The 25,854-nt window shown below is 40.5% G+C and overlaps 1 protein-coding gene across 3 annotated transcripts; it reads left to right on the top strand.

The window, feature by feature from the left end:
* Positions 1–1,613: 1,613 nt before the first annotated feature.
* On the top strand, positions 1,614–24,050 carry bmal2 (basic helix-loop-helix ARNT like 2). Of its 3 annotated transcripts, none has more exons than XM_033635242.2 (17): positions 1,614–1,897; positions 10,036–10,165; positions 10,268–10,315; positions 10,482–10,523; positions 10,688–10,845; positions 11,316–11,395; positions 11,803–11,895; positions 12,607–12,724; positions 12,808–12,957; positions 15,802–16,045; positions 16,217–16,323; positions 17,211–17,361; positions 17,467–17,537; positions 17,653–17,767; positions 17,903–17,993; positions 22,015–22,114; positions 23,344–24,050. In XM_033635242.2, the coding sequence occupies exons 1-17, from the start codon at positions 1,840–1,842 to the stop codon at positions 23,499–23,501; spliced, it is 1,914 nt and encodes a 637-aa protein (XP_033491133.1). In that variant the 5' UTR covers positions 1,614–1,839; the 3' UTR covers positions 23,502–24,050. The 3 variants fall into 3 exon arrangements, with proteins under 3 accessions (XP_033491133.1, XP_078024125.1, XP_033491134.1); XM_078167999.1 differs by having other exon boundaries at positions 1,628–1,897; positions 17,656–17,767; XM_033635243.2 differs by having other exon boundaries at positions 1,688–1,897; positions 10,039–10,165.
* Positions 24,051–25,854: the final 1,804 nt, after the last annotated feature.

Here is a 25,854-nt window from a genome sequence, read left to right as displayed (position 1 = left end):
TTTTCCATGCATGGACGGCTGCTAAACCTGCACGTCTGGCTTAGTCAATTTGTGAAGCTACACATGAACTTTCACTGACTAATTAGCTCAGTGAGATAGAAATTGATTCTTAGTCTCAGAGGTTGTGAGTTCAAGCCTCAGCTGATGCAAAAGGCAGATTGTGTTGCTAAATTCCTAAATGTCTTCCAATTCTTCTGCTTGTTGCTCAGAATTGCCTAAAAATGCCCGGACCCAACCCTTCGCTGTGCAGCTGCTGCATTAGTTAGTCCAATCACTGCTGCTCTCTCACGAGACAGATAATGTCAAAGACAAACCTTGCAGCAAGAGGACTGACCTCTGTGACCACACTCTGATAATGCCCCATGACAAACTTTGATATTGTCTTGCCATGGCTGCGTTCTCTCCTCAGCTGAAATAGAGACATTAGGTACTGTAATATTTTCAGAGTCTCCTGTCAGTGGTTTACACCATGGCAGCGGTGGAAGACATGCACAAATTTATATGAAAGATAAGTTCACTTGAAAATAAAAGTGTTATTCCTGTGGTCTGTGACAATTGCTGCTCCTACGTGTCGAAAGGGGTCAGTTGAGGTGTTTCGGGCATCTGATCAGTATGCCTCCTGGGCAAAATACCACTATTTTAATCTTAGATTTGTTTATGTTTTTATTTGTGACAGAAGCTTTCATCCCACATCATGTGTTCATGTGAAATTCCAACAATAATTTCTGTTTTTACAGAAATGGTGCAATTTTGGCAATTTTAAAGAAAACGTGGGTTCAAACGACATATTTTCTTTAAAAATCGTCTGTAAAAAAATATATAAAAAATTCAGCCAATTAAAGTTGTATGAAGATAAAAAAAACACAAGTTCCTCCCCAGTGCTTAAAAAAATATTTGACATGCCTCCATATTTTTGCATCACACCTTTCCCTCTCACAAGTAAGGAACAGTCCCTTATTTGGAATGAGGAATTAAAGGAGCTATATGTAAGAAATCTAAAGCAAATAGTCATAAAATCCTCCTAATGTCACAGACACTAAGGAATAATGTTCATATAACATACTGATCTCACCGACAACAATAGTACAGCCAGAATATTCACATTTAAAAAAATATTTTAAGCAGCGTTAGCAGCAGAGAAGCTGGACTTGCTCGAACAGTCCGCTGGAAAACCGAAGATCACAGACGCGGCGAAGTGGCCCTGCCACTGCAGCCGTCCGTGGGCGAACAAATCAGTCTCCAGCATGCCGCTGTCCAGCAACCTCGAATCTGTAGGGAAGGGGGGCGGACACGACTCGCGGCAGTATTTTGAATTTGAGTGCAGTAACCGTTTTGGCCACATTCTTACATACAGCGCCTTTAACTAGCGTCTGACCAAACGTCTCTGCTAAGATTTCCATCATTAAAAAAAAGTTGATTTTGCAAAGTAACTGATGTGAGGTCAGTATTTTTCTGTGATTATTATACATATAATCAGAACGTTCTTTACCATGAATTAAAATTTGGGGGATTCTCCATACAACGGGCCATGCAACACTGCACTTACACGGATCCTCCGGTTGTAACCAGGGAGCAGAGGAGCAATGAGGCTGCAACGGTGACTCCGGTGTGCCGGTAGGAGGAGTCTGTGTCCTGTCTTCCGCGTTCCCCCCCTCCGGTTCTCTCCTCCGGTCTGACGGCACCGTACACCATAGATATATATATACAGCCACCCGGTGAACGGTTGTCTTCATACAGGGATTATAAGGGAGTTGAACAACATTCTGCCGCCGTCCCGGCTCCCCGTCTCATCCATGCATTGGAGTCCTGGGCCCCAGTGCACCGGCTCCGGCTCCAGCCATGTCGGCCATGAATGCAGCGGCTGGCGGCGGTGACAGAGCGGGAGGCGAACCGGCAGGTAATTGAAACACTATTAAAGCTTTTTCACCAGTTTGAATGTTTACGGTGGGTGACCATGTGCAGACCTTTAGGTTTACTCACACAACAGAGAAGCGCAGCGGTGTGTTTTTTAGCGACGTCTCACCGGTTGACCGTAACTTTGCGCTATCCCAAAACTAGGTCAGTAGATCAGTAGAGCAAACTCGCCCTCTACGCCATTTATGTAACGCTGCACGACGTTGTTTATCATATCACTAACGTATTCTGCACGATATGACTAACGTTATACCTCTACCTGTCATCGCTTCTAACGTTAATTAAATGTACGTTGTATGTGTGGTGTTTGCTAGCGTTAACATGATTGACTGAGCCAAGTGTTAGCTTAGCATTGGTAGCAAGGCCTGTTTACCGGAGCAACGGTTTCAAACCGACCGAGTTAAAGATGGTCTCACAGCCCAGGAGAAGTTGTCACTGTGGATATTTTTGACTCTCTGATAGTCCAAGCTTTGTGTGTCAAGCTAGCATTGATGTTTGGTGCAGTTTAGGCCGAATAGATAACTACATGGTCGGTCGACCCAGCGGTCTGATGTTAGCTAGGACGAAGCGGGCGCTACTGTAAATTAACGTTAGCCGTGTACCATCTTCATGTTCTCCTGACAGTCACTGCAACGATACATGTCAAAAAAGTTACTCTAATAAATGAAATCAGTAAGTCAGTGACTAACTTTACTGCACCTGTCGAAATAAACATGAGATGGAAACTGTGAGTGTAGTGTTCCTGGTTAAACATCCATGGTAATCTACTGATGGCCACCCCTGTTACTATGTGTTTAACACCATTTATTAAAGCGAAGGACAGATCAGACACAGCCATCACAGGGCTTAAACTGAGCCATACTATGGGCTTTTTGTTTCAAGAGATCAATTAAAATGTTTATATTGAATGTATGTCCTGAAATATAAATACAGCAACGTGAGCCATTTTAAGTGTATTTTAGACACACTAGATTTTAGGGACGCATGATAATATCGGCACATCATAAGGCTTTAAAATGAACTATCACAGAATCGACCAGGATGCTTTTTCTTATTTTGCACAATGAATAGATATTACATACATTGAAAAGTGTTGTATTTCATGTGCTAGTGGGCCATTACGATAAGAGTATGCATGCATTACATTAGGTGGGGAAATAAGTAGATATATTGATATTGGTGTCAGTTATCGGTCAAATGAGTTATTACGTATCAGCATATCGGAAATCGGCTCCAATATTGTGCATCCCTACTAGATTTGTAAAAGGGGTGCAGCAATATACCAGTATTAAGATCTACCGTGACATATAAGTTGATGGTTATCCTGCCGTGTACATTTGCTGATCTACGATCTACCAAATCTAAAAAAAAAAATAAAAAAAATAAAAATAAAAATAAAAAAAATAAATGTAGCTGGACAGGTCATCCCCTCTTTATTGTAGTTATCTATAAGTGGAGACTTTTTACACATACTTCTATTAACAAAATGGTTTCAAGTTTCAGTTTTAGTAATGAAGAATTTGTTCAACCATCAACGATTGTTGTATTGTAAAAATCTCATACCATTGCAGCCATAATTAAGAAGGGCTGTGTATCCGTAAAAATCGTAAAATGATACAGTGGTTACTATTCAGTATACTGCAATTTATTGCGATACTGTTGGTAAGACGATAAATTTTCATATCTAGGCTAATTTTAGGAACACTGTCCATGAAAAAGCCCCTGCCCTTTATAGTTGCGTTTCCATTACAGTTTTGCGCAAAATAAATGCGATATTTCTAAAGTTTGGTCAAAGTACAATTGCGACTTGCAGGTGTTTCCATTAAAAAGTATGAGCTGTAATTCTTGTAAAATCTCATCCCACGAGACTCCACATTGTTTGCGGAAGTAAGATGGACATTCCAAATCTCGTGCGAGCTGGAACAATCATCTCGGTTGCCGCTGTTGCAGTAGTCTACAACCGAAGACGAAGAGAGCGAGTGGTATTCCAAAGGCAAAGTCCTTATGTGTGGCAGCGACCACGGATAAAGGATTTCTGAGAGAGGATCGTGAACGAAGAATTCACCAATGTCATGTCCGGTGATGTATATTTGCAACAAAAGTGTTTCCATTACACTTTTGCGATATACTTATATATATATATCAACACGTCTGGAAAAACCACCTCATGAGAGCGTATAAACTTTTTCTCAATATTTGAGTTTTTTCGAAATGTGTTTCCATTACCTTTTTTTTTTTTTTTTTTTGGAAAGATATTTTTTAGGGAATTTTTTGCCTTTAATTGATAGGACAGTGAAGTGTGAAGGGGGGAGAGAGAGAGGGAGTGACATGCAGCAAAGGGCCACAGGCTGGAGTCGAACCCAGGCCACTGCGGCAACAGCCTTGTACATGGGGCGCCTGCTCTACCACTGAGCCACCGACGCCCCCCAGTTTTTTATTGCGATATTTAGGTTTTGTGCATTTCTAGGGTTAATGGAAACGACTCTGCCTGTTTCATAGGCTCTTGTTGTTTTATGTTTATGACATTGACATGCTGTTTTGTTGGAGTGGAAGATTGAAAAGGCTAAACATTTAAACATCAAACATTCATTAGTGTGCCTAAACCATCTTGTAGATGTGCAACAGCCCAGATCTATTTGTGTTGTTCTTGAACTGCCTGATGAATCTGGAATCAATACAGGAGGATTTTTTATAATTTTTTTTTGGAAGCTTTAGTTCAACAACTATGCTTGAATTGATTGTGGAGTCGTTGACAAATTTTTGTAAGTATTGTGAAGCTACTAGGACATCAGCAAACAGACAAAGAAAACCAGCGAATCCTCACAGCTGGAATCAACTGACATTTATTCTCAGAAAAAATCATGTAACCGATTAATTACCAAAATATTTCATTCCCAAATCTCAATTGTTTTAGCTCTGGAGGATATTCCATTTTAGTTGGCTTTGAACCTGTTGTTGGTTGTAAAGCATTCTGTTCTGTGAGGAAGTTTGATTTTTAGAGCGATAAAATGGCTGCCACTTTTGAAAGCCTTCGTCAGTTGGAGAAGATTTTGCAGGGCATGCTCATTGAAATGCCCAGTCAGGATGCCACAGTGAACCTTTCATCATAGCTATATTGAACTTGTAATCACCAGAGGATCTTATTTTGTGTTTTTATATGAGTAGTTTTAAACTAGGGCTGCAACTAAAGATTAATTTTAAAGCAGATTAATCTGTTGATTATTTTCTCAATTAATCAATAGTAGTTTAGTCTATAAAATATCAGAATACATTGATTAAAAGCCTGAGATGATGTTCTCAGTTGTCTTGTTTTGTCCACAACCCAAAGATACTCAAATTTACTGTCACAGAGGAGTAAAGAAAGAAACCAGAAAATCTTCTGATATAAGAAGCTGGAATCAGTTTTAAAAATGACTGAAATGATTGATTAATCAATTCTCAAATTAGTTGCTGATTAATTTGTTTTCGGGACAAATAATTGTATACCATGTTGAAATTAACAACCAATACTGAAAGGAATATTGAAGTCGTCTCTCCTCGTTCTCTCTATGCAGATTGTTGTTTAGTAAAACATGTTTTTCTCTGCCTAACAACACAATAATTGGTATTGCATGCTGTTGACTGTGTGTTATAATAGCATAAATGATTCATGGGGACGCGAGTGTTATCAAACTGTTGTGTTGGCCATCAATCAAAGGCTGTGGACTTCTGGGCAGATCATGTGTGTGTTTGTGTGTGTGTGTGTGTGTGTGTGTGTGTGTGTGTGTATGATTAACTTAATAAACAATAAGCAGGATGGCACAGGGTAGCTCATGACCTAGTTTCACTGCACAGTTCACTCTTGTTGCATAAACATAAATGCCTTGAATAAAATAATTGGGGCTGCAATGTTCTTGCTAAAATGTGAATCATGATTTTTCCCTCTAAGAACTGAGATACCGATTCTCATGTAATTCTTATGTTTTCAACAAAGACATTTATTGCACTCTTTAGAAGCTCAAGTGAAAAAACATGTCTGTGATGCTTGCTGTCTACACAGGGCTTGAAGCAGATGACATTACCATAACACTTATCAAAGTGCTTGACTTACATATAACATATACCAAAGTGCTGCACTTAAAAGTCTCTTGTAACAAAAAAAAAACCCTCAAGTCTCTTTTAGTCTCTTAGTTTGTAACATCTAGGTGATTAACTAAAATTCTGCTGACTAAAAAATAGAATAAAGACGCATACACATATACACTGACCACATACACTCATACACATACACATAGAATAAGGATGCATACACACATACACTGACCATAATATGACACACCTATCTTGAGTGAAGCGTCTGTAAAACAGTGGATGATTCATTTCCTGCCACGACAAAAGACATACGTTGTTTTGTTATAATTAACTTTTATTGTGAAGCAGCCAAAACAGGAAATACTGGGTTTTCGTCTGCAGTGACTTAACGCATAATCCTATCCATCTGAAAGTAAACATAACACAGTAAAATACGGCAGATATCTGAAAGCACAAACAGCAACGCAGGAGAGAAACTAAACACCTTTAAAACTCTGGGCTGCTGCACAAACATGAGTTGAGCCGTTGAGTTGAACACTTCATAGCAACTGGGATTCTTGAATCAAGTCATTTAGAAATGAGGTCACATGGACATATGAATTGAGATCGTGATGAATTTTTTTGATTAGTCTTGCAGCTCTTAATGTGATATATATAAATTATCGACTGTTTCACTGGCAATGCATTGCAAGGCAACAGCTTGCGTCCATGTTTACTTCCTGTCAGCGGATGTTATCCACCATGCAAACATTCCAACAGGATTTACAAAAAGACCCATTTACAGTGTTTATGTTGTAAACTTATCGGCCTTTTTCTCGTGATGCTGTGATTGAGTGACAGTCTGAGGAGGACAGCACAGTTTGTGGGGTTACTTAAGTGCAGCAGGTGCTCATTCATGGATTGAGTGAATGAACAAGTTAACGAACACGTGAGAACAGGAGAGAGGGATTATGGGAGCTGGCAGAGGGATGTCTGTTGCGGCCTGATGTCCAGTCATCTAGTTGCCTTCACTGTAACCCTGTAATCCAACAGATCTTGACAGGGGGAGCTGGATTAAAAATCAGGTTGTTGCTGATCTGTTAATGGCTATTTAGGTCACAGGGTCTGTGGAGCAGAGTTGAAAATAGGTGCCACACATGTCAGCCGCGTTTGGTCTGTCTCGTGCCATTCTCTCGAGTTTCTCTCCCACACATACACTGCACATGCTTCTGAGGCCGTGACTTAATCACAGTCATGGCAGCTCCTCATTTTACCAGAATAGATGGCAAGCTGTTGAGAGACAGCAGAGAAGGAGGCAGTAGAGTAGCTGCACTGTCTTGTCTGTAGTCTCTCTGAACAGCACCACCACAGCAGCTTGGGCTTTAATAATCTCTATTAGCACATCAATCAATCAATCAATCAATTTTATTTATAAAGCCCAATATCACAAATCACAATTTGCCTCACAGGGCTTTACAGCATACGACACATGCCCGCATCCAATAAAAAAAAGACACCTGTGAGCGAGCAACACCATTAAAGCATTGAAAGCATGCATGTTTCTGTTTGACAACTGATGAGCACTGATGGGTTGTTTTTAGCTGGGGTGAGATGTAGGTCTGACAGGATTAGCCGTTTAATCAGTTAGGCTAAGGGTTCTCATTCACAAGCCATGGAGAGTAAAGTGCATACAAGTTTCCATTGCAGCTGAGATGACAGCTGGTGATTTCACTGATTAACCCTCCTTCAGGAAAATCACCTGCTGTAGTCTTAAAATGGAATTATGCGTAGTCTCCATCAGAGCGGAGGAGTCTCTGACAAGGCTGTCAATCATGTCAGTCATTGCTTGTTAACTGTGGTCAAACTAATCAGCGCTGATGATATATAAATAAAGATTCTGCATTGCGTATATCCTGCTTCAAATGTTTCCAGAAACATATTTTAGTGTACTGTTTGCCTGCAAATTGATGTTTTGTCGGAATCGGTCAACCGAAGTACCACTGACCGCCCACCTGCCAGACCACCTTTTTTTGTAACATTAGGGACCAGTTGCACAAAACACCTAAAGTTAAGATTTTCCTGAAAGTCCTTGTTGAGGTTTCCTCAAAATAAAATCTGTTGCACAAAACACCCTTAAGTCTTCTCTTTAAGATTTCCTTAAAATGTAGCAACAAAAGCAAGGAAAAACAATTTAAAAAAAACAACAACAACAAAACAAACTGAAGTTACCTATAACTCTATCTTAACTGCAACATGACCAAGTTTAATCTTTTCCTTCTCTGACCAATACGGTTTTCTTGTCTTCTTCTGCCATCTTTGCACTATCCAACTATGAGCCAACTTTGTGAGATGACAGGCATCAAAAGTTTGAGTTCAAGCAAACAAACAATCTCCATGGAAACTTTTACTGCTGTAAAATCACTTTTAACTCACTACATGAGTTAACGTTTTTCTTTAACTAAGGAAACCTTTTTAAGGGATTCTGTGCAACTGTGTAAGTCCCTCAGTTAAGGAGAAATTGAGCCTTAAGTGTCATACTTAGGGAGAAAACGTAGGTGTTTTGTGCAACTGGCCCCAGTTTCTTAAAGGGATGTTTTGCAAATTTTCAACCAGCTTTGTACCATAACAGTGCAGGTTGTAGGTGTAAATGAACTGTGGTTAACTCCTCTGTTGCTCGAACTACAGATTGTACTTAATCATTTTTAAATGCCTGCTACCACGCACACAAAAACTATAGAAGCGAGAAAATTGCCCCTCTAGCTCTCTCAAACTCAGACCAAACTTCAGTCAAAGTGTGAAACTAGGCAGTGCTGATCAAAGATTAACCCAGACTATGTTACTGTATTGCCTATTTCTTACCTAAAATGTCTTCAGAAACATATTTAAGTGTACTGTTTGGCTGTAGTATGAGAATTAGTGAACAGGAATTGGACGCCATACTGTTTCCTGTATTGTAAGAAACAGGCTGAAAAAACTGAGATCAAACGGTAAAACTAAGCACTGCTGATGAAATATGAACCAAGATTCTGTTACTGTGTTGCCTATTTCTCATCTCAAATGTTTTCAGAAAAATATTTTAGTGTACTGTTTAACTGTAATTCGAGATTGTTTGTTACAAGCTGGCTGCTGTGTTGTTTACTGTGAAAAAAGAAGACACACTCACATTACATCACCCACCAGCAGGAGCAAATATTGGTCCAGTGTGGGGCAGTGCATTCTGGCAGTTTTAGGCTTTGTACCTCTTGAGCAAAAGCGTATGCCACAGACCTTTTTCTCTGATCATGTAACTTTAATTTCAAACCTATTTGCATCTTTTTATTGGATAGACAACCCACTTTTATGAAAAGGCTGTCTTTCCATCAATAAAAAATACTTCTTTAGCTGGAAGAACTTTGGGTGTGGGTCTTTAGATAAGTTTTTTTATCTGCTACTTATCTTTAGATAAGTAGCAGATAAAAAAAAAATACAAAGAGACAATGCTAAAAGCTCTACCATTTTAAATGCTGACACCATACAGAAGTGGAAATGAGGGTTATTGCTGCAATAACCCTACCTCTATGTACTCAGATGATTACTGCAATAAATGCTGACAGTGATACCAATCCTAGGAGACAGTCATGCACACAGTCCACTGGATGGTCTGACAATAGCATCTTCATTAAACCACTTCTTTAAAATGGAGTGGTAAGGGAGCTGTTGCTATTTATCTGCACTTGTACAGTTGTTTTGTGCATTTAATGGACATCCTTATGATTTCATATTTCCCTGGTATGAACAGATAGACTGTTCAGACCTCACTTTATTAGCACTGTTCCTGCTATTATGTAGACTGGTAAGTGGCCATTTTTAAAAGAGTGGTGTGACAGATGCAGTTTGTGAGTAACCGCCCAACAAAGCTTTTTGTGAATTCCCTAATTAAACTCTTTGATAATTTTTGGGCAAGACATCTGAGAAATTGCAATCTGACATGAAATGCAGCAGTGCGGGGAAACATATCGATGTGCCTGCAAATGAAATCAAGTCCCCACCCCTTACAACCAGTTACAGTTCACTGTGTCCTGTGTGTTTCAGAAGATGTGCTGGTTGAGGAAAACCAAAGCGGTTCTGTGTCTTTGTCCAGCATGATGACCTCCTCCTCAGCTGCTGGCATGTCATTGAGCTTGGAGATGCCCCGGAAACGCAAGGGCAGCGTGGACAACCAGTAAGTAGTTGATTGCTTTAAAGTGGCTCACAGAAAACCTATAAAATCCAATGACCTAAATTGTTGTGAGTTGCTATTGATAGTCATGCATTTTCTTCCTAGGGACACAAAATCTGGTTCCATCCCTGACGTTGATATGGAAGACGATGGGTACTGTGCACTAATTAAGGACTTCAGAGCTGACCTGTTTATTTTGTGCTGTTGTGTATTTGCTTATTGTTTGACATACATGCATACATATGTATTGTTGATCCGTGTTGTATATTGTCACTCCATCTATCTGTCAGTCTCAAGTGTGTGTTTTTCTCCTCTTTAGGTCAGATGGAGATGACCAACATGTCAAAATTAAATGCTTCAGGTAGGTTATATTAGATAATTGTGTAATGTTATCTTAAAATCTCCATTGTTTAAGTCCTCTAAAATTTAGACTGTGCTACGTTCAATGATGCAGATGATTTGTAAAGTGAAATGAGGAAACCCCGGTGAGTCATCTGAATCATTTCTTCTTTAACGTCTTTGCAGGGAACCACACAGCCAAATTGAGAAGAGGAGACGGGACAAAATGAATAATCTCATCGACAAACTATCAGCCATGATCCCTACTTGCAACCCCATGTCCCGTAAACTGGACAAACTCACTGTGCTCAGAATGGCCGTGCAGCACCTCAAATCTCTCAAAGGTACCACATTATATATAATCCTTAACATTTGTGCTTCTCCCAGTCAGTAAAAAAGCAAGCTGTGTAGTTAAATTGTTTTTCTTTTTTGTCCTCTTTAGTTGTGATTATTGTTGTTATGTCCTACTTTGTTGTGCGTAGCCTACAGACAAAGTTAGTACTGTTAAAAGTCCCGTATGAACAACATGGATCAAATATTTGTTGCTGTTTTTAGTCAGTAATAATACATTAAATTAATTTGTCTAACTTTAATATATTTATATTTCACATACTATTCCTGTCGGCAAGAATACTCTGTTCTTCGCGACACATTGTGGCTTTATTAAGTGCACTTTTCTAGTTATTTTTTTTCTTTTTTGATGTAGCATCCTTTTTAAAAAGCTATAAAAAGTGAATTACAAAACTAATGTCAGAGTGTTATATAATAATCTCCTATTGGGCTGACTGTGAAGCATTTTTGTCTGTGTTTTAAGGTTCATCAAGTTCTTTTTCTGAAGTCAACTACAAACCGTCGTTCCTTCCCAACGAGGAGCTCAAACACCTTGTCCTCAAGGTAAGGACACAGGTGTTAAAGGCAACTGAAACACCAGTACATTTTTTACTCATTACAAACTTCAGGTAACTATCACCTGTCAATAATTTGAGGATGTCTTAAACACTTTATTCAAAAGCCACCATCAGGCTAAAATCTGATGCTAGTGATAATGCCTCTGCTATACTTTGGTTTCTGTTCATCTGTAACTATCGAGAGAGAGAGAGAGATCTTTTCTAATACATGCATTGAATTTTCAGTTTAAATTACTATGTAGACTGTAACTGATGCACCAATGCTTCTGTTTAGTTTAAAAAACTACATTAATGTTAATAGAAAAAATGTATTTAATGTCATCCTTTTGTCTTGACCATGTCATCATGTTGGATCCCCCTATCCCCCCCCCCCCACGTTTCTCTGTTGTGCAGGCTGCAGATGGGTTCCTGTTTGTAGTGGGCTGTGATCGTGGGAAAATAGTTTTTGTCTCGGAGTCCGTCACGAAGATATTAAATTATAGTCGGGTAATGCTTTTACATTTGTCACTCTGTCTGCAGCATATTTGTTAATGTGAAACCCCCGGACGCACCAGATGGGTTGTCTTTGTCTTGGCACCAGTGGTAATGGACTAGAACCCACTAGCACGTGTGTGTTGGCCTGTAGCACCGTATTTGGCATTGTGTGCACAGATTTCACAGAAGAACAGTATGCTTTAGAAATACAAAATTGATGTTATTATTTGCATTGTGACATTTGAAAAAAGCACATTAGTGTGTCTTTAATTTGTGTTGAATATATTAATCCAAAAAATGAAATGTATTATACTTTTTCAGGTACTGTTGCAGATCATGATCAAATTCTAGTGCTGTAATGGCTCAGTTGAATCCTGATAAATCTTTTAGGTGTTGTCAAAAATCAATTTCAATGCAAAATGCTTGTGGGTGTTGGAGCGAAGTTAAGTTAATGGTAAAGGACATTTATATACGGTCCTTTCAGAAACCTCTGAGGAATGAGCTGTCGTTTTTTCTGCTTCGGTCTTACTTAAATCTAAATGTGCTCCATCTTTGCTCCACACAGTGTCTGGTGTGCTCCAGGGGTCCACAGTCCATTTACTTTGTCAATTTATTATTTGTCTGCAGGATTTGCCATAGATGCAGAATGGTTTTGACATTTCTTTTTATCAGAGCGGGAATTGCGTTTAGGTCAGTTTGACGAGCTGTCTGTTCTCCCTACAGGCGGAGCTGATTGGACAGAGCCTGTTTGATTACATACACCCAAAGGACATGGGAAAAGTGAAGGAGCAGCTGTCAGCTTCTGAATTATACCCTCGTGAACGACTAATAGATGCTAAAAGTAAAGCAATTATTTGTGTCTTGCTGTGTGAGTGAGTGTGTGAGAAAGAGAGAGCATATTTAACGCTCCCTTCATGTCTCCAGCCGGTCTGCAGGTCCAGGCTGACCTCCCAGTCGGTGCATCACGGCTGTGTTCAGGCGCACGCCGCTCATTCTTCTGCCGCATGAAGTACAACAAAATCTCTGTCAAGGTGGAGGAGAAGGAATTCCAAGCAGGCACCTCCAAAAAGAAAGGTGGGGAAATTATCCAGTGGATTATTCAACAGATTGATTTTGTACATTCAGGCTTTAAATTTATTTGGTTTCATGTATAAATGCTAATATAATATTCACACTTCCATTCACATGAAGTGTTAGTGTAAAGCAGAGGTTTTCAAACTGTGAGGCAGAGTTTAGGGAGTCCTTTGCAGATCACAACTTAACAAGATTTGCATTAACGTCCATTAATCCACTTCGAAATCATAGAAAAAATATGCTCCTTATGACTCCAGCACTTGCGCAGGAATCTTCCCATTATTAACTTTTCATCGGTATCAAAGTAAATCAGTGATAGTTGTCTGTACATCAGTGGGTGCACTACAAAAAGGAACTGCTATTAGCTAATGCAGCTTTTAATTTGCCAAAATGTAAACAAGTATGGGCCAAAAAATGGGGAACAAGTTGTCGCTCACTGCACGAAGTAACTCCCCGAATCCATGGCAACATTATACTTCCTGGTTACATCTCGTAAAGAATTATGGGAATTGTGGTTTCAACATCTGGAGTATGATTATCCCCCATATAGAAGTAAGACAAAGACATAACATACATGACAAGCTCAGAATGTCCCATTGGTCCTGATTTTGTCTGAAGTTGGGCCCACAGTGTCAGACTATAAAACCCTCTGGTGTGAATGAATGTATTTATGTTCTTTTTTGTTTTATGTGTGTGTATATATTGTGTACGTTAAACAACACACTTATGGCTGCCACCTATGCGAACTGAGACTGGAAATAGGAATCTATTTTAATCTGGTCCTTGGTCTTGGAATGACCTGCATGCTATATGCAATCTCGACTCCCTCATCTTTCTGTCCCGTTTTAAACAAAAGTTAACTCAAGTCCATATGACAAACTGATCTTGTTACAATGCATGCTAATGTTGTTATGGCTTGAAACATTTATGTTTTCAAAGACATGGATATAAACCGCAAGTGCAACTTGACTGGTTTGTAGAGGCACATGTGAGGAGGTGCCTCCAGTTTACCCTTAGTGCTTGGAAGAGCTGCCAAAAATATTAAAATGATTTCAGTGGCCAGCTAGGCTAGCTGACTGGCCCACCTTGCTATTCAAATGATCAAAAACACCATATACAAATACAAATGGTAAATACTACCAACAGTGTTATCTGTGAAAAGTGAAGTAACGTTAACCAACTTGAGGGTGAAAAAAACCCTTTTATCACTAAGGTTGGAGGTAAAGGTAATATAATTGTAGAGCTGACAGGAAGTAAGCAGACGTGAAGTTCATAAATTGGACATACAGTACAGGCCAAAAGTTTGGACACACCTTCTCATTCAATGCGTTTTCTTTATTTTCATGACTATTTACATTGTAGATTCTCACTGAAGGCATCAAAACTATGAATGAACACATGTGGAGTTACGTACTTAACAAAAAAAGGTGAAATAACTGAAAACATGTTTTATATTCTAGTTTCCTCAAAATAGCCACCCTTTGCTTTGCACACTCTTGGCATTCTCTCGATGAGCTTCAAGAGGTAGTCACCTGAAATGGTTTCCACTTCACAGGTGTGCCTTATCAGGGTTAATTAGTGGAATTTCTTGCTTTATCAATGGGGTTGGGACCATCAGTTGTGTTGTGCAGAAGTCAGGTTAATACACAGCCGACAGCCCTATTGGACAACTGTTAAAATTCATATTATGGCAAGAACCAATCAGCTAACTAAAGAAAAACGAGTGGCCATCATTACTTTAAGAAATGAAGGTCAGTCAGTCCGGAAAATTGCAAAAACTTTAAATGTGTCCCCAAGTGGAGTCGCAAAAACCATCAAGCGCTACAACGAAACTGGCACACATGAGGACCGACCCAGGAAAGGAAGACCAAGAGTCACCTCTGCTTCTGAGGATAAGTTCATCCGAGTCACCAGCCTCAGAAATGGCAAGTTAACAGCAGCTCAGATCAGAGACCAGATGAATGCCACACAGAGTTCTAGCAGCAGACCCATCTCTAGAACAACTGTTAAGAGGAGACTGCGCCAGTCAGGCCTTCATGGTCAAATAGCTGCTAGGAAACCACTGCTAAGGAGAGGCAACAAGCAGAAGAGATTTGTTTGGGCCAAGAAACACAAGGAATGGACATTAGACCAGTGGAAATCTGTGCTTTGGTCTGATGAGTCCAAATTTGAGATCTTTGGTTCCAACCGCCGTGTCTTTGTGAGACGCAGAAAAGGTGAACGGATGGATTCCACATGCCTGGTTCCCACTGTGAAGCATGGAGGAGGAGGTGTGATGGTGTGGGGGTGTTTTGCTGGTGACACTGTTGGGGATTTATTCAAAATTGAAGGCACACTGAACCAGCATGGCTACCACAACATCCTGCAGCGACATGCCATCCCATCCGGTTTGCGTTTAGTTGGACGATCATTTATTTTTCAACAGGACAATGACCCCAAACACACCTCCAGGCTGTGTAAGGGCTATTTGACCAAGAAGGAGAGTGATGGAGGGCTGCGGCAGATGACCTGGCCTCCACAGTCACCGGACCTGAACCCAATCGAGATGGTTTGGGGTGAGCTGGACCGCAGAGTGAAGGCAAAGGGGCCAACAAGTGCTAAACACCTCTGGGAACTCCTTCAAGACTGTTGGAAAACCATTTCAGGTGACTACCTCTTGAAGCTCATCGAGAAGAAGGTGTGTCCAAACTTTTGGCCTGTACTGTACGTCACACTGCATTGTGCAAGTAGAGAGTTGTCTGTATGTAATAAATGTGTACCAGACATGTAACTTTGCTTATCTTAATTTTCTGGTTAAATAAAGATTAAAAAAAATGTCATAATTTGTTCTCTGCATCTGCTTAGAGTCGCAGAAGTACTGCACCGTCCACTGTACAGGCTACATGCGCAGCTGGCCTACCAGTCAGCTGGGAGCAGATGGGGAGGGCGAGGCAGACAAGCAGGATAGCTCTCACTTCAGCTGCCTGGTGGCGGTAGGACGCGTCCACTCCCACTCATCTCCCCAGATAAATGGAGAGGTCCGAGTTAAACCCACAGAGTTCATCACACGCTATGCCATGGATGGAAAATTCACCTTTGTCGATCAAAGGTAGAACTGGATTTGACTAAGGGGGTGGTAGGGCGTTGGAGTTTCTATTGATCAACACAAAAGACATATACAGTATTCTAAATAATACAGTAGTCATTTAAAAGTAATTTGCACTAACATGATACATTTGTGAGCTCTTTTAACACTTTGCTTCTTCCTTTCCTCCCACAGAGCAACAACCATTCTTGGTTATCTTCCCCAAGAATTGCTGGGTACGTCATGCTATGAGTACTTCCATCAAGACGACTTACCACATTTAGCAGACAGACATCGAAAAGGTAAATAGAGTTTTTCGGTGACCTCACACTGGTTCTCCTAATTGTCTTGGATCCTTCATTAATCATGTAGGCCTATTTAGATCCAATTTTTGCTTACAGTAGAGCTGCAGTGCTAAAGCACAGGTAAATCACTGGGTTGCCCATATTTTACATCCACTGGTCCTGTGCTTAAAGGCGTAGAATGGGGTAGGGTGATGGGGACATGTCCCTACAAATATCCAGTGACACTGTTGTCTGTCTGTGTCTGGTCAATGTATTTAGTATATAAACAGTCCACAGATCTCATTCTATACTATGAGTCCTGCCTCCCTAACCCAGTATCGCTAATTAGATTGGCCTCACCGTTTCTTGTCAATATGTGAGAGGCTGTAGCTACATCTCACCTTGTCAACAAGATGTGCAATCTCTTGACGGGTAGCTGTCTTTGTGTGCTGCCCACTGAAAAGCTGAGGACAGCGGCTGTGAGCTGCACTTTATCGGAGATGGTAAAGTTAATATTTGTGTCACACAATGGTGAGATTTATGTCTGACTGACTTGTTTTCAGTTTGTCTCAGATTTTCACCTCTGCTCTGACGAAGAGCAGCACATAGCCTCTTGAACTCAGCCTCATTCGGATACCAGAGTCCCTCATGGGGTTCTGTCTGTCCAATGATTTGAAGAACATAATGCACAGCAGACTATAGGAAATACTATGACTTTGTTATTATTAAATTATGAGTTTATTATTCTAATATTACTACTTATTATTCCTTATTAAATAAAGACATTTCCACCACACATTGATGCATAAATAAATCACCAGAGTGCTCGTGGCTTTAAGCAGATCATGCTTCATTTTCCACTCTTTAGTCCTCTAACTTGTCCTCTCTCTTTTGTTCTTCCACAGTGCTGCGGAGTAAAGACAAAATAGAGACAAACTGCTATAAGTTCAAGACAAAATACGGCTCTTTCGTCACTCTGCAAAGTCAGTGGTTTAGTTTTGTAAATCCCTGGACCAAAGAAGTAGAATACATAGTGTCAACTAACACAGTTATATCGTGAGTATATGCTTCAGTTCCTTTGTGTATTACCAAGATATCTTTGAGATAGATGCGCAGTATATTAACAAGAACTTCACCTTTTTTCACTCTCCCCACGACAAGGTATGATAACAGTCGAACCAGCCGGTCGGGAAACAAGTCTGAACAGTCAAGAAATTCCAAGACTTCTGAAGGTTAGTTAAATGAAGACGTCTCGGATGCCTTGTGATGCTTGAAAATACAGATTGTGTAGCCTCAGCACACTGTCAAGCACATGTTGTCTTTTCCTTTCTCTCGTTTTTCTGTTAGAAGATGGCAAGAAGTCCCTTCCAGTCATACCAGGTATCTCCACTTCACCTGGAGCTATGATTTATGCTGGAAGCATAGGGACCCAGATCGCCAATGAGCTGCTGGATTTCAACAGGTGTGGCCTCACAGCACAGCAAGTCCTTTTTACTGTTTAACTTATTTATTTATTTATTTATATTTTTGTAATTGCAATTGCTGTGCTCATCAGTTGTTGTAAGAGTTAAGTTGATTTGTGTATGTGTTGTTTCAGGATGAACTCGTCACCCTCCAGTGGCAGCGTCAGCCCGTTCAGTGGACCCCAGGATAAGTGTCCACAAACTCACAATCAACTCAGCAACAATGTAAGTCAATGTGCATGTGTATGTTTCATCACTGGTGCATCTGCCTCAGTTATTCCTGGGGTGGGGAAGCCCCCAGCCCCCCGAAATTGTGTTCCCATTCACCAAACTGCATGAGTCCTTTCAGACTAGTCCAGTCTAAAATGGCTGAGTGTATTTAATGAAAAAACTGTCCATAGTTTAATAAATCATGTATGTTTACACGTGTGTAGTGTCCATTGGGACATAGGCCTACATTACAGTAAATGTTTTTGCAGTGCTACTTGGTGGGAATCCTCACATCTTCATGTCAGTCAAACAACCTGCTACTGTAAATTTAAATAACACCAAATATGTTTTCAACATAATGTGAACATTATTTTTTGTCCCAGTGTTTGGGCACATGCAGTCAATACCTGACACTACCTGAATAGGGTGTAAGTTTTAGCAGTAAAATGATATTTAGGTTTGCAATAGAAATGAGTAATTTGCATTAGACGCCAAACATTTGATATGAAATGCAGTCATGAAAACTTTACCATCTTCATTGATGTTTACAACTGTTCATGCACCAAGCTAATGATTGGGACTGCAGTCTGTGGTTGTTTTTTATGCCTCCGCACCGGCGACAGCTGAGGCCGGAGGCATTGGCCCTCATCAACATAACGAACGTAGGACAGAAAACTGGGTGTACAGTGATTTCCCAGCAAAGCTTGGCATTAATCAATATGGACATGAGAGAATTCTACGATCAATCACATCAGGTCTCAGCTCGTGTACCCAGTTTTGAGTCAGCATGGTTTTGCAGTGCAGCATAATAAATCTGGCTAAGTTGGAGAATTGTAATGAGACCATGCTCTGACTGGTGTCTAAGTATTTGCAGCCACATATTAATCACTTAAAAAGGTTTAGCTGCCATGTGGACGCGGGCTCTCTATCACTGCTCACAGTTGCTTGGCTCTGTGGGACTGGCTCCAGGCTGATCGAAGGCTGATCGCTGCTTCTGCCCAGCTTTAAAAAATATACAGTACAGGCCAAAAGTTTGGACACACCTTCTCAGTCAATGCGTTTTCTTTATTTTCATGACTATTTACATTATAGATTCTCACTGAAGGCATCAAAACTATGAATGAACACATGTGGAGTTATGTACTTAACAAAAAAAGGTGAAATAACTGAAAACATGTTTTATATTCTAGTTTCTTCAAAATAGCCACCCTTTGCTCTGATTACTGCTTTGCACACTCTTGGCATTCTCTCCATGAGCTTCAAGAGGTAGTCACCTGAAATGGTTTTCCAACAGTCTTGAAGGAGTTCCCAGAGGCGTTTAACACTTGTTGGCCCCTTTGCCTTCACTCTGCGGTCCAGCTCACCCCAAACCATCTCGATTGGGTTCAGGTCCGGTGACTGTGGAGGCCAGGTCATCTGCCGCAGCACTCCATCACTCTCCTTCTTGGTCAAATAGCCCTTACACAGCCTGGAGGTGTGTTTGGGGTCATTGTCCTGTTGAAAAATAAATGATCGTCCAACTAAACGCAAAGCGGATGGGATGGCATGTCGCTGCAGGATGCTGTGGTAGACATGCTGGTTCAGTGTGCCTTCAATTTTGAATAAATCCCCAACAGTGTCACCAGCAAAACACCCCCACACCATCACACCTCCTCCTCCATGCTTCACAGTGGGAACCAGGCATGTGGAATCCATCCGTTCACCTTTTCTGCATCTCACAAAGACACGGCGGTTGGAACCAAAGATCTCAAATTTGGACTCATCAGACCAAAGCACAGATTTCCACTGGTCTAATGTCCATTCCTTGTGTTTCTTGGCCCAAACAAATCTCTTCTGCTTGTTGCCTCTCCTTAGCAGTGGTTTCCTAGCAGCTATTTGACCATGAAGGCCTGACTGGCGCAGTCTCCTCTTAACAGTTGTTCTAGAGATGGGTCTGCTGCTAGAACTCTGTGTGGCATTCATCTGGTCTCTGATCTGAGCTGCTGTTAACTTGCGATTTCTGAGGCTGGTGACTCGGATGAACTTATCCTCAGAAGCAGAGGTGACTCTTGGTCTTCCTTTCCTGGGTCGGTCCTCATGTGTGCCAGTTTCGTTGTAGCGCTTGATGGTTTTTGCGACTCCACTTGGGGACACATTTAAAGTTTTTGCAGTTTTCTGGACTGACTGACCTTCATTTCTTAAAGTAATGATGGCCACTCGTTTTTCTTTAGTTAGCTGATTGGTTCTTGCCATAATATGAATTTTAACAGTTGTCCAATAGGGCTGTCGGCTGTGTATTAACCTGACTTCTGCACAACACAACTGATGGTCCCAACCCCATTGATAAAGCAAGAAATTCCACTAATTAACCCTGATAAGGCACACCTGTGAAGTGGAAACCATTTCAGGTGACTACCTCTTGAAGCTCATCGAGAGAATGCCAAGAGTGTGCAAAGCAAAGGGTGGCTATTTTGAGGAAACTAGAATATAAAACATGTTTTCAGTTATTTCACCTTTTTTTGTTAAGTACATAACTCCACATGTGTTCATTCATAGTTTTGATGCCTTCAGTGAGAATCTACAATGTAAATAGTCATGAAAATAAAGAAAACGCATTGAATGAGAAGGTGTGTCCAAACTTTTGGCCTGTACTGTATATATTTATATATGAATAAATTGTTGTATTAAACACTGACACATCCAAAGCATGTTTAGTTCATTTATCAATAAAACAGCATTAAAAAGAAATGAAAATACCCTGCAACAGTATAATTATTTAAGTACTAGTAGCCTAGGTCATTAAATTTTTACCATTGTCTGACTGGGACACAGGTGGTGCGTCTGTGTCTCTTCCACCACCTGTTAATTCCTGAAATAGAAGGAGACCTGATACGTGTAGCCACGCTCTCCTCGTTCTGTGTCAGTTATAAGCTTTTATATGAGTATTATAACAATATCAATACCATATAATATATGGGCTAATATTATTAATGTATGTAGGCTGTAGTTCAGTAGGCTACATAACATGGATGTAAAAATGAAATATTCCAACCTCAGCTGGAGTTTGGTTGTCCACTGCAACGCTGTTGACTGCAGCACTGTTTTCTTCCTTTACTTACTGCGTTTTCTGACTCCCTTTAATGCCACTTTTCAGGCTGCCAAATAGAACCAGTTGGTTAAAATGGACCTGGGACGTCAGTGTTTCCATTTCTAGCTCAGAGAAGTTTCTCTTCTTGGCTGTATTACACCTCTCCATGTCATAAACTCTCAGGAAGAGGCTTCTAAACCGAGAATATATTGGAGCGTGATATGTAAATGATGATTTTTTTTTTTTTCAGCTGCCACATTTATTAACACCTGCTCATTCCTTTGCTGTGATCAGCGAGATAAAAACGTTCCTTGAATCACACATGAACCCTATTGCAAAATGATTTATGCGCTCAGGTCTGTGCTGGTTTGTATGTTAGATTGACAAATGAGGGCCATTATGATTTGAGGTTGTCCTACGTCCCATTCTCATGAGCACGGTTTTTCAAGAATGCCTTGAGGTAATTTTTTCCTGAACTGATTAGATCTTAGTGGTCAAAGGTCACTATGACCTCTCAAAACATGTTTTTGGCCATAACTCAAGAATTCATACACTAATAACGATAACATTTCACCCAAATGTCTAAAAGGTCAAAGTGATGGCATTTGTATCAAAAAGGTAAAAGGTCTGTGACATCGTAATTCTTTCTGCAGCAACATCTATATTTGTAATTCTGGTTAGTTTGATGTTTCAAACTGGCAGTTTGAACAAAGAAGCTCAGCCTGGCTTTTCATATTTTGCCGCCTCCTTTGTTGAAGCATCTCCCAGTAATGGAAAGTAATGGAAAGAAGAAGATTTTCTTAGAAGTAGAATAACCATAATGCTGTATGTCCTGGGAAATTATGGTGAATTTCCTCTGGCAGGTTGAAAGGCATAATTTAGACCGCACAGATTTGACTCTCCTCTTTTTTTCCCCCTCATGTCTAACTGACTGTTAGAGCTGTAATTTGCTTCTCTTTTGGTCTCTAGGTGCCAAACGGAGAGGCAACAGACATGGAGATCCCAGCAAAGTCCAGCTCAGAGGATGAGCCCCAAGGAGCTGCATTCTCAGGAGGAGACACACTCATGGGTACTCTGTCTGATCCTGTTAAAAGCTTTTGTAGGAATTTTATGTCGTATTTCAAATTGGTTTGATATTAAGCCAAACAGTGGAGTGAACCTGTATTCAGAATTTTACCAGGTGTCGCACTGTCAGACACTTAGCAGCTGCTCCCGAGCTGAACATAATGATACCGTGTCTGAACAGAAAATGACCATCTGATTTTCATGTTGCATGGCGCAACATCTGAGCTCTCTGCCCACACTAAATCTATTAAATACGCACTTTTAATATGTCATGTAAACCATATAAATATAAGCCATGTGCTCGAGATCAAACTTGAGACATAACCACTGAAAGGATGGGTGAGTGGCCCACTTGCTCTCTCTCTACGTTTGTACTTTTTAAATAGAAAACACATTTTATATTGTGATATTTACAGGAAGTGACATACAATATACCTGACAGCAAGTAGTGTAGCTTGTTATTAGCAAAACTTCAGCTCCCTGACGATCTCCCTTTAGCCAGCTGCCATCGTATTTTGGGTTTTGTAGTGAAATAAGGAGGTACTGTGTAGATAATTTCTCAGTTGAGTTTAATATATTATCCATTTGTCGTCCACGGCGGCTCCTCCTATGCGAGTGAAAGGGATAAATAGAAACAGGGCTGAAAACTGTGTGACGTGTTGTCACAGCTAGTTAGGACACCTCTTTCTTTGGCTTCGAATCTGAAATGTTGTCATATTGGGGCAGTTTTAGTTTTTCTGAGAGACTCACTCTGTCATGTCTCCTCATCATCAAAAAAACTGCGTAACATTCTGGCGAACAAAAACAGTATGCACAGCTTGTCCCCCCTCCCACCTCTACTGAATTTGATCTCCTTCATGTTGCCGGTGCTCCACTTGGCAGTAAATTGCAAATGGCCACTAGGGGCTCTGTTGGTCTATTTATAAACATAAAATTATATTTATCACGTTCTCATATTGTTTATTACTAATGCAATACGAGTTAGATTTAGCACCATGATGCTGACAGCAGAGCTTGCTGACATAGGCTACTTTTTAATTTGACAAAACGTGCCATAACGACAAATGTTGGTTCAGCCAGTTTGCATAAAATCAAACCAGTTGAAGCTCATACACTGAACCGGACCAGCAAAACCAGAAACCAACCCAACTCTAGTATATAGGACCATATTTAATCCTCCCTTCATAAATCCAATACCTAATCTTTTTTTTCTTTTACCCCATCTCTCCTTAGGGGAGAATTCCCAGCTGGATCTGGACAGCGTGGTTGGACCGGGCCTTAGTAGTCTTAGCAATGACGAAGCAGCCATGGCAGTGATCATGAGCCTCCTGGAGACAGACACAAACTTGGGCGAGGCTGTGGACTTTGAAGAGATGCACTGGTCTTTATAAAACCTGCTCTTATAGTGTGGTGCTGTAGCACACTAAAAAACACTCGGACCATCATTTTTGTGATGAGAACTGCTTGAATGCTCACTCTAAGAAACAGCATTCCTTTTTGTCAAAGGACTTTTTATTTATTAGTTACTGTTTTTTCCACATAAGCTGTGTAGTCTTCGTGTGGCTGCTCTAACAGGGAGCTGGATCGATGACAATAAGGGACATCTGCTTTCCCTCTTCAGAAGGAGGATGTGCCTCTAAAGCCTTACAGCGGTCTGCCTGCCCTGAAACGCTGTTCTCAACGCTTTCCTCAAATCTACTGTCATCCTCTGTTTACCTGCAGAGGCCTCACAAAGTCGAAGAACCCATGAACACAAATGTCAGTGACATGATATATGATCGTGATGGCTCGGGATTCTCTCCTCCACCTACATTTGAACAAAGGTTGGGAGTGACGATGCAAAAAAAGAAAAAATTTGCACTGAACCGATTTCATGTTTTTTTTTTAAAGGTTGTAATTTGATTAGGTACTGTATGTTTAATTAAAATACAAGGAAGACACCATGACAACCTGGCCCATCTCTGTGACCCCCTCAGGATCCAAGTCGTAGGTAGCCGGCGTACCACGGCAGACCACACTTCCAAAACCTCTAACTTTGAGAGTCACCTCGTGGTGTGCCGCTCAGAGATTTTCTCTTGTCAGTATCTGAACATTTTCCATGGGAACAGCCCAGCAACCTCCCCTCCTGTACTCTGACTTTAACATTCTGTATATGTGTGGATTTGGTATGATTGCATACACCATGTCTTCAAGCCATATCTGTCTTAAAGGGATAGGTTGTGTAGGAAGAATATTTTCATTTTTTTAGTATGTACACTTCTACAGTCATTTAGATCCCAAAGTCGGCTGCCCTGGATTTAATTTGCCCTTGCTCTAAACTTTGAAATGTCCAGTGTGTACGATTTAGGGGGATGTATTGGCAGAAATGGAATATAATATAATAAGTATGTTTTCTTTAACGTATAATAACCTGAAAATAAGAAACATGTTTTGTTACCTTAGTCTGAACCATTTATATCTACATTGGGAGTAGGTACTCATCCATGGAGTCCTCCATGTTGCACCACCATGTTTCTACAGTGGCCCAGAATGGACAAACCAAACACTGGCTACAGATCTATTCCAGGGCTTCGCATTTTGTCCTTAGCCACTGTAGCTAGCAGCCAATCTGTGACAAGAGCATTGGAAAAACACTGAATTTTTTAATGTGAAACTGCTTTATTACGTCTTTTTAACAGTTTAAATCACCTGGTCTGTTTGTTATGGAGATATCTGTGATAATTCGGCTCATGGTAGCAACCTCCTGAACGTGCTGGGCTAGCAGCACTTCTGCGATGTGCTGAACATCATAGGAGAAACATTGATTTGTATGGTGAAATTGCGCTATTCCGTGTTTATACCTGTTTAAATCACCTGGAGTCTCATTATAAAACATTGCATAGGATTCATACTAAAAATGTACATACGGACAAAAGCCAACAATTTCTAAAATCTGGCTTCCACCTCACCATCTGCGTCACCAACTTCCCGTTTCAGAATTGTTCGATAAGTGTCTCCCATCGAGTCTGTTTTTATAGATCACAACTTTTGCGTGGGAAGTTGAGTACGCCTCTTTCAGGCCTTGTTTTGTGCGTACACAGGGTTTAATAATGAGACCCCTGGTCCATTTATTTAAGAGATGAAGAAACCGCTGCGAAATAATTCCACTCATGGTAAAAACCTCCTGAACAATGGACGCTGAAGGAATTCTAACCAGAAGTTTCAGCTGGTTGCAATCTACAATTCTCACCACTAGATGTCACTAAATTCCTCTAAATCTGACACACTGCTCCTTTAACATTTCTCAGCAGAAATGATCCACGTTCATAAAAGTGTTGGGAGAGCAGCCAGTTCTGACGGTTGGCCATTCACGAGCTGCTATGGATTTATGAGCACTGCAGTACTACTAAATAAAACGCCACTTTAGACATGCTGGAATGAAAGTGTAGAAGCAATGCTTGAGCAGCAAACCCATTTCATTTCTGTAACATTTTATTATTACATTCTGGAGGTTGATCTCTGAGTCTGATGGTAGAGGTTATAACTCAGGGAATGATGGAAACAGAGCCACCCCGTTAAAACAGAGATGACAGTTCTTAGTAACTGTTGCAGTATTTTTACCCTCTAGTTTAAAGTTTTACATACTTCCCTATATACTGTTCATTAATACAGAGTCTGTACCTGTGCACCTGTGAGTCTGTGTTCTTACACATGTTGTCAGCTTAATAATCTTGCAGGCAAACCATAGCTTTAGCTGTTTGTTTT

The sequence above is a fragment of the Epinephelus lanceolatus genome, chromosome 5 (genome assembly GCF_041903045.1).
Source record: "Epinephelus lanceolatus isolate andai-2023 chromosome 5, ASM4190304v1, whole genome shotgun sequence".
In the NCBI taxonomy this organism is placed as follows: domain Eukaryota; kingdom Metazoa; phylum Chordata; class Actinopteri; order Perciformes; family Serranidae; genus Epinephelus; species Epinephelus lanceolatus.
This window is presented reverse-complemented; position numbering and strand designations above follow the sequence as displayed.